Source organism: Ceratosolen solmsi, unplaced genomic scaffold (assembly GCF_000503995.2).
Source record: "Ceratosolen solmsi marchali unplaced genomic scaffold, CerSol_1.0 scaffold15, whole genome shotgun sequence".
NCBI lineage: Eukaryota > Metazoa > Arthropoda > Insecta > Hymenoptera > Agaonidae > Ceratosolen > Ceratosolen solmsi.
The window spans coordinates 290,307-308,520 of record NW_011948434.1 but is presented as its reverse complement, the minus strand read 5'-3'; the positions used below and the strand labels follow the sequence as shown (position 1 = coordinate 308,520).

Here is an 18,214-nt window from a genome sequence, read left to right as displayed (position 1 = left end):
TTATATAAAGCATATGTTGTAAAGTACCATCCATGTGAAAAATAGACGTAATAAATGTCAAAAATACAGAAGATTGTTTCTTGAAAATACCATCTTAGTTATAAACTTTATTAATTACTGAAAAATGGTCTGCTTCAACATATTCTAGACAGTTAAGTTTGGCTATTTGATAATCTGAGTATAAATATGAGATGTTATTTTTGAATTCGTATTTATTCAAGAATAATATTCTAATTCAAATAATTGAATTTGATTACTAGAAATATTATACTGTAAAAATTAAGATTTTAAGGTATTAGTTGCTTTATTCTGCATGATGCTGAGCTGCAAATGGAATATTTAGCATTTCAAGATAAATCGTTTTTTGTTCAGTAAATGGAGTAAAAAGTTTTTTTTTTTTAAATCTTAATAATTAAATATTTTATATACGTATGTATCGTTCAAAGGATAATCAAATAGGTTGTATTATTCAAATGTATAAAAATATTTATTAGTAGAATTACAAATGGTTTTTATTACTATTGTTTATGCTTGAAAATATCGAAATCTTTTTTTCTTAAAGTAGGAGATATTTAAACAATATATTATAATGAATAATTATTTTTACTTGTATTTTTTTAGTAAAACGTACTTCTAAAATAGTAGTGATAAATAGTATTTTATTAGATCTTAATTGAACTCAAATTGGTAGTTATTTTTGTGTTTTTTTTGTTTTTGTTTTTTAATTAAACGTCAATAATGTTAAAAAATCTATAATTTTACATGACTAATAATCGTGAAAAATTTATCAAACAGCAAAAATCTTTTTAATATGTAATTTATAAAATATTCCTTCAAAAGAATATTAATATTAGCTTTTTCCAAATCATGAGAAAATATATTGTATATATTACATTTTTAATATATTTCACGAATGTATTTAATTATCCTTAAGGTATAAATTTTTATATCAAAGATCAATATTTGAAATCTGAAAAAGTTGCAATCATTTCCTGTTTCCAGCAGAACATGATTGACTGCGAATGATATAGTGTTTCTAATCATTCAACATGAGGATAATAGCATTATGTTTTGTTATTCTAAATAAACGTATGCACACTCAAACATATATTCACACACGCATGAACAAACTAATGTTAATCTCAGATTGTTATATATATGTATATTCAACATTCTATGAGATGGATTCCAGTTCTTTTATATTTTTATGTTTTACATATATAGTTGCATGATTAACAGATTTATATATCTTGCAATTTTGTACAGTTAAATATTTATTTATAATAAGATGTTTAGACATTTTTATTTATATAGCTTCGAAATATAAAATTAAGGACAATGTTGCGACAAAGTTTGCTAGTAAATAAATATTGTCTTTAATTTAAGAAAACAAATGGATTTAATTATTTTTATCATAATATTTCCTTTTATGATTTGCAATTTGTAGTTCAATTTTTATAACATAAATATGAACAGTAAAAGATATAATATATATTTTCATTGCTGTGGTTCAATTTTTAGAGGATTCCAACGATATCGAGAGAAACGCAAATGGTAATCGGAAATCGTATTAGAAAATGATTGTAGCAATGCACGATTCTAATTAAATATGCTTTATTGTTTCAAATATATGCTTAAATAATCTCCATGCATTTCAAGTAAAATTGAAACATTTAAGAAATTAAGTAACATTTTTGTTATTGATAAACCATCCTATAGTATTGATGTATTGATGATGGTTTTGCACGTGTACTGATTTTACGTGTATTTGATTGTTAGAAATAAACTTAATTTTGTTACAGAACTATGAATGTTAATTAATTACAAATTTTATTATCATTTTAAGTTAAAATACTTTCCAATATTTTTTAATCAATAATTATTTATTGAGTTGCTTAAGTTATCAAATTCTGGAAATCTATTTTTTATACTAAACATTTTTTAATTTAAAAGCAATTAGCATGATTCAATTCGAGAAAATGCCAGTATAAATGTAAAGTTTAAGTTGATAAATACAATAAAGTTATAATAAAATATAATTTTTAGTTTTATATATATTTCTAATAAAGAATTTATTTTTAATATTAAACAGTGTTACAGTTTTTAAAGAAATGTTGAAAGAAAATTTCACAAGATGAATAAGGAAAAAAATAGATTTTAAAATAATAGATATTACTACTACACTATACGACTACTTTACGAGTTTTTATATTTTAATATAATGAGTGATTATTAATAATTATACTGTTGTATTATTACGTTTTTATTAGTATTTGTTGGAATAAGTATTTTTAATACGCCGTTTACAATATATTTCCAACAATTTGAATAAATCACTATAGTTGTGTTCTATTATAGAAAAATAATTATCTTAAAATTTAAGTTTACAAAAATTATTTCATGGTAATGATTTCTATTAGATATCTTAGGCTATAGTGCTAAAGTTTAAAAATACTAATATATCAAATAATGTACGATCATTGGAAAATTTAATGATTTGTAAATTTTTATACAAAATAGAAATAATATTGTATATTTACAAGAAAAATATTAAGAGCTAAAATTATATATGTTTTTTTGGAAGAGATCTGAAAAATAATGTATAAATATTAATATTATTGTAGTTAGTGCTTGAGATACTAATTTGGATACATTGAAAATAAAGTTTTTTCCCATAGGATATAGATTAATAAATTATGTTGGTATTTCAGAATATCGAAGATGTTAATGGTTGTACATAAAATAATATACTATAAATGAAAAAAAACTTTTTAAAACAATTTTATAATTTTTATAAACTGTTTAATAAAAAATAATATATATATTTTTTCAAAATATAATAACAGTTTAAGAAAAAGCACATTCTTATAATAATTTATTTTTTATATATATAGATGGAAAGCAACACATAATAATTTTAAAAAATTATTAAATATACAAATTGGTTTATTTGTACAATAGCATATATAATAATATTGAAATTTTTTAACTATGGAAAGTAATATAATAAATAAGGAACAATTTTATTTTTATTTAGAGAATTATAAATGATATAAGTTGTATAAGTAAATTATGAATATGTAGTTAATTCTAAAATTAGATAAATAAATAGATAGAATATATCTGATTAAATATTGTTTTAATCAATAAAATCATATATTATTAAAATAAGGAAAATATTTATATCAAAAACATTTTATATTTATGAATAAAAACATAGCGAAAATTTTTAAAGTTATAATTTCTTATTATATATATCAAGCTTTATAAATTTTTAATATCAGGTAAATATATAATTAGAAAAAACTAATTAATCAGTTTACAAAAATTAGTTAATTTCACATTTCTTTATTAAATTGGAGAAGTTTTCTATTTAAATGTATTTATTATTTCCAATTTACTTATTATTCAATAAAGTAATTTTAACTACGTGAAAACGAAAATCAAAATATAAGTCTTAGTTGCTTGCGAGAATCAGTGAACTTATGGCTCTATGGACCGAGTATAAGAGATGGATGAATACTTGGCTGATCGGAAAACAAACTCCCTGTGCTTTAACAGAGTTACATCAGCAGCCAACATACACGGCATTTGAAACTACATTTGAATCCAAAGACACTGTCCTCAGTGCAAAGCTCGAACCTTAAGAAAGTTTTTTCCGAGGGTTCGCATGAGACTCTAGTGATCGGGTATGCGTCGGTCCCAGAATCTGGTGGCCGAACTCCGGACTTCCTTTGTGGCTTACAATGCGCGAGCGATGTCTTAAGACCGACAAATCTTGCATTCGAGACGGTGAATCCTGAAGCAGTCATTGCATCTGCACCTAAATCGACTATGAGGTTCAAGCGGGTGGTTCAAAGCCTGCAGGTCAAGAGAGGTCAGGTTCGGCTGCTATCTGTGCCGGATATTAAGTACCAAAAAGCAGCTATAGGCGAAGTTGATCCTAGCGGAAAACGCGAAGCTCTTGAATTTGTGAATCGTACGAGACCTACAGATGAGTCCAGTGCATCCGGATTCACGAGCATCAACGACACCTTTGCCGGCAATTTCTTACGAAGATTCAGTAAGTTTTGATAAAAGTTCTATTAAAAAAATCAAATAGCAAACGCCATATAATATGTCGAGTCTTACATTTTTTATACGTGCCAGTGAGATATGTAATTTTAGACAGAACTTTGAAACGTTGTTTTTTAATGATGACTGACATTGAAGCATAATGCAGCGTAATTTACTTATTACATTTTCTAAATTACTTTGATTTTTAAATTGTTACTCACGTATATTTTATTGAAAAAATATAAGTGTATTGCATGTAGCAATAAATACTCGTAATAAAACTTTTTCATAATTGTTTCTGTTTCAAATGAGATATACCATGCACCGAATTTCTATTGTGATTGATTCTTAGCTCTACTATTTGTTAGATATTTTTACTAATGCACTAGTTATTTTAATAATTTCATTAAAATGATGTTTTAATATAAGTAAAGTGTATTTGCAATCGTAAAACCAATTCACTAAGATTAAAAGTTTATTAATGTCGTATTTGAAAAAACTATTTGTAATAAATTAAGGCATGCTTCAGATATCTAAAAAAATATATTCAATTATTTGGTGTTATTTTAGAGCATTATTTTTATTGCAATACTTTAAAAGTATCTTAATGTGCTTATGCATACTAATAGAATATGACAATTACAGTATAAAAATATCTTTATAGTTTTTAATATAAATAAGAACTATACGTGCCCGTGCATGTAATATTACAAATTTTAATCATTACAATTAATAACACTAATTTTATATTAACTACAAGCACACTAACATTAATCTTAATTTAAAATAATTCAAAAGCTTGTGTGGCACTCCCATATGTATATATATATATCATATATATAATTATTTACTGAAACCACACACGCACGCATGCACGCACGCACGCACGCACGCACGCACGCACACACACACACACACACGCGCGCGCGCGCGCGCGCACACACGGATATCATGTTAAATACATAATTTTGAACGCGGGACTATGAATTACTGTCTTTATTATTTTGGACTATAATGATTTTCTAACTATATTTATACATTTTATTTAATATGCATAGCCATTATAATTTGTATTAATGAAAATTTTTTCAAATTTCTTTCTTATTATATATACATTTGTTGAAAATATAATAAGAAAACACAAGCCTAGGATGCTCGTAGATACATCTATTAAATATCATACAAAATTAAAATATTGATTTACATATTAAATATATATATAATCACTGATGAAGTATTAAGTATATTAGAAATGATTGGATTGCAAAAGAGCAAATACAGCAACATATAAAAGTGATCATTTAATGTAGTAGAATAATTATAATCTAAAAATCACACATATATAAATACGTGAGTAAATATTTATATCCAGTTTTGTTTTTTATTCAATTACATAGTGGACTCATTGTGAAGTAGTGTGATTTTAATTTTATAGAATTTATTTATTGAATTGGTATTAATATTTAATTTGTTTTTATTTAACGTTTAATTTTTTATTTAGTTAATACTTTGAATCTACTGGTACCTTAAAGATGGTTATACACCATTTTATTAGGTTTTAACTAACTTTCCTGGTACTTTTAAAATATTTATCGAATTTATTTTGAAAAAATTTATAAATTAGAATTATTTTGTTTATAATATAAACATATTAACATTTATTTAAATAAATGGCTTTATTAGATATAAACGGTTTTCTTATGTTTATTTATGAATTTATATAAATTAATTACATGTAATTGGTATATTTAAATTAAATAGAAAATTTTATTTTTTATAGTTTTACTTTATTTACTTGAAACGTTGACAAAATTAAAGTTTTTATATTATAATTTAATGTCATAATTTTCAATTAATATCAATTGTTAAGAATTCAATATATATATATATATATATATCATAGTCCATAATAACCCGATTTGTAAAGAATGTTTAGATTTTTGTAAATAGTGAATAATATATTGTTTCTGGAATACTAAACGAATGGCCGAACAAAAGTTTATCAATAGGGTGCATGTTTTATATAAATAACTAATTTTAATAGAAGAAGTTATTATCCAAAATCCACGTTTTTACTGTAATGCCTGTAAATGAAATTATAAATTTGCACTGTATAAAGATAATTTCTAATATTTCTTGTAGAATTAACACATTTGAATATTGCATAAAAGAACAGAAATTGAAGTAACGGGAGTGCAAAAGTTTTAAAAGCAGACAAAAATTTGAAGGTCTTAAAAATGTTATTAGAATTTAGATCATTATAAATCAAATTCTAGAATTTTTTCTATTATACTGTAGTAATTGTTTCTCGAAAAGACTAGTGACTATTTACAAAGAATTCTTTTTATAGTTCATTATAAAATTTATTATTTATTTGTCCTAAATCTTCTTATCCTTTTTTAATTTGATCATCCGTTATTTAATGATATATATTAGTTTTAGGGGCGTTTGCCTTTTTATGTTGAGTTTATGTTTTTATATATTTAATGTAATATATATATATTATATATTATATTATATATTAATATAATATAATTATAATATATTATATATTAATGTAACCTTTTTTCTTGTTATTTTAATATTATAATAAAATTTATAAGAAATTAAAGGAATTTTTTACATCAAATTTAATATTTGTTTCACCTTGAAGATAAAAGTTCTTAATCTACTGTTATAAACTATTGTAAAATATAAGTAAAATAAAAAACTTGCTCAAATGTTTTTGTGCAAATTTATTTATATTCTATAATTATTTTATTATAATTTTTCAATGTATAGTATTTGTTTTTTTCTTATAAAAATACTATTTTTTATTTATAAAGTATTAAGTATTGTAATATATAATAAATTATATCAATAATTAGTTACATTATGGTAATAATATTTAATTCGGTTTTCATTCATCATGAATGTATTCAATTAATCTTAATATTTGTACATTTAATTTGAAATAATGAAAATAAAAATTAAAACTATTCATAGTGATAAATGTATATTATTATCTATTCTAAATATAATACAAATAAGCTATAACAGGTAAGTAGTCCTATATTTTAATTTAGTGATATTTGAAATGTAATTATTGTTTATAATTAAGTATTCAGTTTGAAAAATACACGTACATGAAATTTTATGATTTTGTATAAGCTTAATGTGTTTTATAGAGTATGAAATGTATATATATATATATATATATATATATATATATACATATATTTATATATGTATATCAATGACTATAAGATGTCCAATGTAATCATTTATTATTTTTATATATAGCGTTTTGAAGAATATTATAATTTATTGTTGCAGAGGGCTGTATAATATTAATACGCCATACAGGAAACATCTATCTATAAGGAATTTTTATTTAATATACAATTATGCCTTTATATAAATCAATATTTAAAAATATTGCTTTTTTAATTAAGGGTTTAATTAAGGGTTTTTTTTAGTGCAATAAAATGTCATACTTATTTTGTTAGCATAATTAATAAATTTTATGGCGAAGTTTTTTATAATAATGGATAGATATTTTTATTTTATTATTTTTTTCGATTGTTTTTGCACATCCGTGATGAATATATATATTTTTTTTATATAATAAATTTCTCATTTACAAATTTTAGAATTTTATAATAAATATTAAAGTTTGTATAAAAATTATTTTACAAGTGCAGCAGCTTGTGTTAGAAAATAAAATAATTATAGCTACATAAAAAGAGCGAGTTAATATACATCATAATAAAATATTTTAATATTACAGGCCCAAATTTTAAAAGCAAGTTGCTTAACTATCCTATCTTTGTGTATTATTGAGCATATTGTTTAGTCACCTAGTTGGATGAGCAGGGCGGGGGAGGGAAGAGAGATATAGAGATGCATACTAGAGTGATAATTAGTAGATTGTGAATGTCTAGGATTGTATGATTTGCCTGGTTTATAGATGAACGGGACTTGTGTTTCACCAACTGCAGGACGTAGCACAGAGAGTGGAGGAGCATCTGGAATTGCGGAGGGCGATTATAGCGTAATATGCCAGAGTAATATTACGGCTGATGAGACCGCCGAAGAGGATATCGATGGTGGTGGAGGTGAAAAGAGCCTCGGACAGTCCGCAAGTTCACTGTTTCGCAGGTCCGATGCCGGCCTTATTGCCGGAACCTGTGGCGGTCGGCATGGTAGCGGAAGTAGCGGCGGTGGGCGTACTCAAGGTATACGAAAGTTGCAGAAGTGTCTAAGTACCTCAGTCACCTACTACGAGACCGGGATCGAAGGCTCATCCAGTGGCTTTGCAACAACCTTCCCATTTCATGCTCAGCGCAGTATTGACATACGCGGCTACTCAGCTACCACCTATCCCCAGGCTTCTTTATCTTCCTCGTATATCCTCACCAACACCAGACCGTATAGCAGTTTTGGTAGTATTATTATTAACAAAACAATTTTTATATTTTATACATAAATTAGTATTACTATGACTATTATTCTACCTTACTGTGCTACATTGCTACTCTAATTATTATTTACATATAACTTCCTATACTACAGATTTTTTTCTCGTTATATTTGCTTACAGTTATTTTTCTATAATAACAATAATGATTACAATTTCTGATCATTACTAAAGCTATAATAATAATACTGACGATATTGACGAGGATAAGATACAGTAGTAGTTGGTAATTATAATTAGGATACTATTGCAATAATCATATTATATAAACTATTTTATTTTTTTACTTTTTTACTTCATATATATATATATATATATATATATATTTGTATTTAGTATAAGGTTCAAAATTCATCATAATTGTTTGAATAGAAAAGATATTTATCTATGATCAAAGAATTAAAATTCGATATTATTAAATAAGATAAATATTTTTTATTAAGTACTAAATGTACTCAGATATAAATTTACCATTTATTATAATTTAATTTATAAAGTGTAATTTTTTAAGATATTGTACTTATAATAAATCTTATTTATTTTTAAATAAATTTTTCTCCTAATTTTTAAATAAATTATAAAGATTATTAATTTATATTTCAAATTAACTTTATATTATAAACAAGTTTTAATTTAAAATCACGTACACAAATTCTCTTTCTGTCTCCCTTCCTCTTAATCACACTTTGACTTTTAATGCTAAAAAATATATTAATATTACTTAACAAAAGATAAACAAAAATAAAAAATGATGTGATGTGTAATTGTACGTGATTTAATTATGTATTTATGATTCTACTCTTTACATTATTATATTTTAATCTCTAAATGACCCGATTAAGGTAAGCTTACGTCATTAAAGTACATTATTATTTATATATATTGGGTATTATAAATTTTTTAAGTTTGATTATATTATATAATTTGGCAGGTTTCTAATTTAGTTATAAAACTTATTTTTTATTTAGGTAACTATTACCAGTATATATATATATATATATATATATATATAAAGATTTGTTCATTTTTAAAACTTTTTAATAAATAATATAAAAAAATGTATTTTTTAATTATTAATTTTAAATTAAAAGTGTTTTTAATAATTTTGTAATTAAAAATAAATTAAATTTGTTAATGTATCATAAATCACAAAGGAGGTCTTTTGTTATTATTGCGTTTTCAAATGACAACTAAAAATGGATCAACATCAATGAAGATAATAAATAATAAAGGAAATTAATGAATAAAGAATGGAAGCGGATTGTTTGATTTGCGTTGCTTTTAATCTACAAATAGCAAATATATTTTCCGATTCATCGATTTATTCATTTATTTTTCTTATGATTATAATTAGTAAAATGCATATTTAATTTTCTTCATTTCTCTATTTGCTTTTTTATTGAATTGACGGTTTTGATAATTCATTTTTAACATATTTCTATATCTTTTTGTAGTTTTGTGATTTGAATTTAATAATTAAAATTAATATAATTGAGAAAGAGGAATTACTTCTGTTATTGAACAAATGTGCACCTGTTTCTATAAGTCACCTATTTAATAGGTTCTTTCTTCTTGGTATTGTATCGCACTTTTACAATTAATTGAATAGTTCTATTATATTTTTGTCTGGTTTTTCAACTTTTTATCTCTACTTGCAGTATCGCAGATAAGTTTCTTTCAATATTTATTTCAAACTCAGTCATATGTATGTTTATTTAATATTTACAAAATTTAGAAATTACATTGAATGAAGAGTTTGTAAACAGAATAGCCACGCTTTACAAATTGATATAAATTGGTAATAATATATTTTATTTAATCATTTATGAATTGATCATGAAAAATTCAGATTATGTATTTATATGAATAATAATTATAATTAAAACAATTAATAATAAAAACAACAAATAATAAAAACAATTATAAGGGATTGAAATTTATATAAATTTTTTATTAAATTAAGCTTGATATTGTATTTTAATGAATTGTAGAGTTTTTTTTTGTACTAATACATTTTATTTACAAAATACTACATTTATTCACATTTATTTACAAAATTTTATTTACAAAATAAAAACTAAAATTCATTTTTTAAGTAAAGCCGAACATGTATTTAATATACAATTTTCTGTGATTTTAATACTTACAATTTATATCAATTCATATCTATGTAATTTATATATTGATTGAAGTAAATAGTATATATGTATATATAAATATATATATATATATTTATATGTATAATTATATATATTGTTTATTTTTACACAAAAATAAAATACAAGAATTCATAAAATATTTTTTACTGAATAATAATATCACTTAATGAATTTTGAAAATGAGTGACAATCTTAATGGTACAATTCAAGAAAATTGAAACAAACATGTCTGTAAGCATTATATATATATAAAATATAATTACTAATTAACAATTAAACCGATGAATAATTATTCATAGAAAAACTAGAGAAGAATCTAGATTTAATGTTAAATTTAACATTATTATTTAATGTTAAATTTTTTATAATTTATTGTATCATAAGTACTGTAAATTTAAACAATATTTGACTAATGAAAATAATTAATTGCAAATTAAATTTAAAAAGATATAAACAAGCTTTTATTATATTATTATTATTGTCGTTGTGGTTAGGATCGTGTTTGAAATATATATTACTGCATTTTCAATATTTCGAGTTTTATTATACAAATACGCCCATACACTGCACAAATATGAATCACATGCGTAGTATATAATACATATACAATATGTGTTTTTTTTTTACTTTGGATATGTCCAGATTTTTCTGTATTTATTTTATATATATTTGTTTTTAGAATTAAAAATACAGACGAATCCGTGCTCGAATAAATAATATATTTCAATATATATATTTATTTATTGTTTCTATTTATATCATTTCTTCAAAAAATTTATTCTGAAAAAATGTATCTATAAATTTGTCTCGTGCATGTTTCAGTAGAATTATTTTATGAAACATATTTGTTTTTTGTATATATTAATAGATTAAAATAATTTTTTTAAATACTTGTTGAATAGATAAACTCGACAGTTCATTCCAACGATCCCGAAGTTCAAGTATGTCTTCGCTAGAAAATATTGCCACTGAAACCGTCAGCTGCCTTACTTTTGCCGATTCCTATACGAAAAAGAGCGGTATTTAAAATATTTATATTATATTTCAATTTATAATTATTCAGAAATAAAACGTTAGGAATATATCTGTAAATTAATTTACTAAATCAATTCAGTGCAAAGATTTTTATATAATTGTCGTTTATATTTATACAGTATACATTAACGTTTAAGCATTTGCAGATTCTAATGCCTTCCCGACGTTATGGATTGGAACGTTTTCGGGTTCTGTACAAACTATTGTATTTAATACACCTGCTTCTGGTGATAGACATGCACAACCTGTGGTTATTTCTAGTTGTAGTGAGTATTTGAAGAAGTAATAATATTTATAATTTCGCAATTATTCTGTTTTTATTACAATTTGAAAATTTGAAAGTAAAATTTATTAATTCATTTATACGTAGATGGCTCTACATTTAAACTAAAAGGATGTATTTTAACGATGTCTTTTTTGGATTGCTTTGGAGCTTTGATTCCATATTCCTATGAATCTTGGAAGGATGAAAATACAGATTCTAAAGATCGCAACAGTATGTTTATTAAATAATTTTATTTATAAAATATTATTTTCAAGAAATTATTATAAATATAATAATAAATTATATAGTTTTTAAGTGGTAAATTTATTTTTGAAGTTTAAGGTAATATAACTAAGTAAAATTAAGAATAAATACAATTTATTATTAAATACAGAAAGAAATATGTCAATACAGAATGCTCTTTTATCATCTGATAGATAACCATTATTTAATGATTGAATTATTACAATTTTTACCCAACTTTCTATATTTTATTTTTTAATAAGCTCTACGTAATAAAGTATTTCAATTCCATCTTTAGTATAACATAAATTTTAATTTCAAAATTATATAAAAATATATATTACAAAACTAATAATAAAAAGTTAGTTATTAATTAGATTGAATTATTTAAAATTATCTTCTTTAAATAATTTCAATATTATTATTGTATATTTGTTACATAAAAATTCAGATAAAAATAGATGAATATTTATAAATAATTTTATATAATGTATATATTCTTTTCTTTACATATACATTTCATATTTGCATTGTATGTATATATATCAAATATATACATTTCACTATTTGTTTTGAAAGTATCATATAATTCCATTTCCTTTAAATTCATTTATTAATATCTATTTAAAAAATTAAAGATATTTTATAAACTAAGATTTATTATTTTAATTTTAATTTCAATAATTCCGATTTATAGAAAATCAAGGCAAATTTTTGACTACACGTATGTCATCTTCAATTCACTCTCAAGGGTCTGGTTCTGATAGCTATGAAGATAGGCAATTTATCGTACTCACATCTCAAAAGCAAGCTAAAGTTATTGCTCTACCATCACAGAACTGTATCTATAAACAACAATTAACTGATACAAATATTGTTATAAAGGCAGAAATAACATCTTTGAAAGGTTTTGTGCAATTATTCTTTATTATTTTTTATGATATTTCATAGGATCTTGAATTAGGTATTTTATAAATATAAAAAAAATTATTAATAGAAATTTTGAATAAGTTTTTCAATTCAATTCAAGTTTTTCAATATTGATTCAACTAAATATTTAATTACGTTAATATCTATCAATAGTTCAGAATAAAAATAATTTTTTGAAAAGTTGAAAATCATTAATTTTTGTAATAATTAATTTATATTTATTATGAACTATTTAATTTACTAAATATTAGAATTGTTTAACTACATAGAATTAATAGCGTTAAAAGTTAGTTGATTTATATCTTTAATAAATAATAATTCATAACTTTCATATGATATTTATAGATAGTGTCTGCTTGGTATGTTATGTTTCAAATGGTCATATTTGCTCATTTAGTCTACCGAGTCTAAGGCCACTTTTAGATATCGACTTTGTTCCCGTATCAAACTTAAGGTAAGAAAAGTATTAATTTTCTTAACTAAAAATTGCACCTGACTATTGTCTTGCGTGTTTAAATAAAATTATTAATTACGTACGCACAAATGTTTAGGATATACAGTTCACATTGTTTTGCAGCTTATTGCTCACTACTTTTAATAAATGAATAAATGAATAACTTAATCTGAAATTAATATAAATAAATAAATAGATTAGTATTTAGACAACAATACTCGTATTAAATACACACATGTTCTATCATTATCAACTAAAATATATTAAATGACCAAATGCTTATTAGTTTTTACTTATAATATACATTTTCATATAATTATATATGTGTATAAGTGAATGGTAGTCCACTCAATATTTGTATAAAATGAATACGTTTTAAAGTATATTATCTATATTATTTTTATACATATGTGTATCTTTCCTATAATTAAAATATACATTATTTTTCGTGATTCAAACTACTAATGCCAACAATAAACAATTAAAATAATGTTTTTCGTATCTTTTTAAGCACATAAAAATTGTCAACAATATAGCAGTTAATTTTTACATATACCTGTATACAATATACTACATAGTCTTATATATAGTCATTTTTGTATATCCACAGGTATGATAATTTTATACTTGTGCATATTATATAATATTTACACGAAATTAAAGTTCAAAGCATGATCAATGTGAATTCTCTAATAATGCACTTTCAACATATTTTAAGTTCATGAGATTATTTTTCTATTAAATGACTTTAAATATTATCTAATTTATTAAAACAAACTTTATAAAGAGTCATAAGTTTTATGAAAATGTAAAAGGCGAATATCAGGAAATCAGCATTCAAAATTTCTACTAGAAGAAGTAAGTAGCTATGTTATTTTGCAATGTAAATATTGAATATTAATAATTGAATCACTAAATAAATATAACTACATTGATAATGGCAATTTTATAAATTACTTTTCTTTTCTATATATTTTTGTATTAAAAATTGTAGAATCACAGTATTTTCCTGGTATATATTTAACTAAAGAATGTATAATTATCTATACCTATATAATATAATACACCTATATAATATATCTAAATTAAATATTTCGTCCAATTAATATTTAATTATAGTATTTTCTTTGTATATGATTTAACTAATGAATGTATAATAATTTTATTAATTATTGAAATGAATTATTACATAAAGAAAAGTATAAAATATTTTAAATTGTCGACCATATATATTTTTTTGAGATAATTAATTTATCTTTTTTTAGAGAATACTTTTTGATATATATAGTATTAAAAAGTTAAAGAATTTATTATATTATGTAGGATTGATTATATTATATAGAATTTATTATATTATATAGGATTGATTATATTATATAGAATTTATTATATTTTATAGGATTGATTATATTATATAGAATTTATTATTTTATATTACTTTGAAAAAAAAATTAAGTAAGTTGAAATATTCTGAAATTATTATATTTTCAATTGACTTTAAAATTTTTACTAATTAATTAATTTAAATTTTTACATTTTAATAACCAGACTTTTCATAATACGATCTTTAATGTGTGCCAATAATTAAATATAAAATGCTTTTCTTTTTAAAAAATATGTGAATTAAAGTGGATAAAATAACTTTGTTTAAAATATTTTTCAATTTTACGGAGATTTTTTTACTAACAAGTATGTATAGATCAGATAAAAAAAGCTAGAAAAATTTTGTGTTTCAATGTATACGGCCCTAATCTATATTTATATAATCTTTAACAGTTTTAATACTATTAAACATGGCATAGTAGATCCCATGTTATCCATATGGGGACATCAACTTTTTGTAAATGGCGATAATGATCAGTAAGTTCTTTATTAATATTGCATCCTTACATACTTACACACATGCATGCGTGCGTATGCGTTTCAATAATTCTTAATAATATATATAAAATATTAAAATTATAGATAATATCATTATATTACCTTACTATTCGCTTTTGTAATTTGTAATGTCTAAAAAATTGTCATTTATCTATATTATATATTTCTGCGTTTATTTATATCATTACTTTTTATAGAATAGTTGTGGAATATAAATGTTTTAATTTCATCACTGATTTTTATTTTCTTATGTAATTTTACAAGATTTAAAAATAATATTGCTATTATTTTATTGTATAATAGAAGTTATATAATAGAATCTATATAATATTTTATTTTTTATTGGTACCGTTTTAGTTTTATAACATTTTAGATAAGAGAAAATATATTTTATATACTAAAACATATTTGCTATTATATTTTTAAAAATTTGGTAATTAGTTAATATGATATTATAGAGTTGCAAGGACTTTATGCTTCAGTAACCGTGGACATGGATTTTATTTGTCGTCACCAACAGAAATCCAAAAGTTTACGATTTCTAGTGAATTTTGGTAATATTAAAAATTTTTTATTTAATTATTGAATAAGTCGTTTTGCTATTTCAAAAATAAAAATAAATTAATGAAATTTAGAAGTATTATTTGAAAATTTATGAATCTTTCTGTCTTATTTAAACAATCTTAAATTAGAATTAATAATTTGAATAAGTTAAAATATATTTAAGAACTCTAAAGGGCATTTCTTATTATTTTATTATGAATAACCAATTGTTTGAAATATTATTCTAATGATATAACTTTATTACAGTTCAGAACTGACTGAAATGATGGGAGACTTATTCATTGGGCAAGACATGCCTGAACCTCCTAAAGAAAGTTTTTTTAAGGGTTTATTCGGTGGCGGTACTCGAAGCATTGATCGTGAAGAATTATGTATATATTTATAATCAAGAAATTTCAAAGATTTAAAAAGTTGAAAATCTTGAAAGATACTTTGATTTGTTATAGTTGGCGAAGCTAGCGGTAAGGCATCGAGGACTGTAGCGAATCGAATACCTGGACCGAATATGAGCACCGAGGGAATTCGAGAACGAGTTTCGATTGCCACGAACGAGGTGAATAACACCTACACTGTTTTCATTTGTCTTTTTCAATTCATGATTATTGTGTATCGCATTGAATATTTTAATTTAGATTTGATTCATAATATAGCAAGTATTTTTAATTATATAGATTTTTTTTAACCTACTGAAACTATTGATACAATAAAATAACTTTTGTAATTCTATAGGAAATGTAAAATATTTTATTATATTAATTTAATATATTTAAAAAAATGAAAAATATATAATATTTATTACTATTATGATTAATTTATGATGAATATAATGTTTTATTATAATATTATAATATTATAATATTATAATTACAAGTGACAATTTAATTTGCAATATTTTAAATTTACAGGTCATTGTGGCTCATCAAATGATAGTTGAACGGGGTGAAAAGCTCTCTCAGTTAGAGGATCGTACAGCTCGTATGATGAACGAGTCAGAAAATTTTGCCTCCTCAGCTCATACACTCATGCTTAAGTATAAAGACAAAAAATGGTACCAATTGTGAAAATATTTTATAATATGCTAAATAAGCAAAAGATTACATTTAAATTCATGGTATGAGAATAAAGTAAATTATGGTGGGTTTAGCTCACTTCGAAGACAGCTGTTGGAGAACTAATCCGAGTCGAAATTAATGGATCGTGATATATCTTTACCTAGGAGATACGTCTGATTCTTCTACATACTCTAAAAAGAAAAATAAAAACATATATTATGCGTTTTTTTCTTTCTAAGCCCATCAATTACCTTCCTCATATCCAACTCCTATGAATATTTATTTTCTTTTCTCTTCGATTCTTTTTTTTTTTTTTTTTTTTTTTTTTAATACAATGACAACTTTCGAGCTCATGAGTGCATGATTATACCCACAACCGTACATACACGTACACATATTTAATTCGCAAAATTGGAATATTGAGGAATGAAAATAAATTTATTAACATATAAAAGAATTTTCTCACGTACATTTTCCAATAATATTCAAGACAGAGAAATTGAAGCCACTGAAAAACACGTATGTTAAACAAATAAAATTTTGAAGAATTTCATCGAAATTTAAACATTTTTAAATAGAAAATAATTAAATACAAATTGATGCGTATAAATTACTATGTATTTGAGATTAAAATACTATTGTGGTACTAAAGTATGAGATCGTTATGTAATAGTTTAAGTTTTCAACAAAACAAAAAAGTTTTAAAGAATCTTCAACAATAGGTAATAGTAAATGGATCGAAAATGTTAATTTTAAAAATAAACATCAAATGTTAATAATAATTTTACAAAAAATGTGTGAATAAAAACGTACAAATTATGTTGTTAACATTACATTACTATGCATTCAAAAAATAAAAGAAATAATACAAATTCAAAGAACGAAAGCAAATTTTAACGTTCCATTGACCCACATTTGGTGTTAAGGAAAAAGAGAATCAGAAAAAATATATCTAAATATAAGATGAAATAACATATAAATATAAATATATATAAGTATATAAATTAATAAACAATAGGCATAAATATATACATAATTATATGTATTACACTGGCAAAAGTACGTATATATTGAATAATCCATTGAATATTGAAATATTGACATTTAATGACTATA

General features: G+C 22.6%; 1 protein-coding gene across 1 annotated transcript in view; it reads left to right on the top strand.

Annotated features, from left to right (window-relative positions):
* Window positions 1–17,312, top strand: part of Tomosyn (syntaxin-binding protein tomosyn) — a 53,628-nt gene extending 36,316 nt beyond the window's left edge. The window contains exons 13-23 of the mRNA XM_011502651.1: window positions 8,006–8,480; window positions 11,577–11,693; window positions 11,856–11,975; window positions 12,080–12,205; window positions 12,915–13,124; window positions 13,493–13,601; window positions 15,378–15,461; window positions 15,941–16,036; window positions 16,293–16,417; window positions 16,493–16,599; window positions 16,952–17,312. Of these exons, the coding sequence (XP_011500953.1) occupies window positions 8,006–8,480; window positions 11,577–11,693; window positions 11,856–11,975; window positions 12,080–12,205; window positions 12,915–13,124; window positions 13,493–13,601; window positions 15,378–15,461; window positions 15,941–16,036; window positions 16,293–16,417; window positions 16,493–16,599; window positions 16,952–17,107 (1,725 nt within the window). The 3' untranslated portion in view covers window positions 17,108–17,312. The remainder of the gene's footprint in view (window positions 1–8,005; window positions 8,481–11,576; window positions 11,694–11,855; window positions 11,976–12,079; window positions 12,206–12,914; window positions 13,125–13,492; window positions 13,602–15,377; window positions 15,462–15,940; window positions 16,037–16,292; window positions 16,418–16,492; window positions 16,600–16,951) is intronic.
* The last annotated feature ends 902 nt before the right edge of the window (window positions 17,313–18,214 follow it).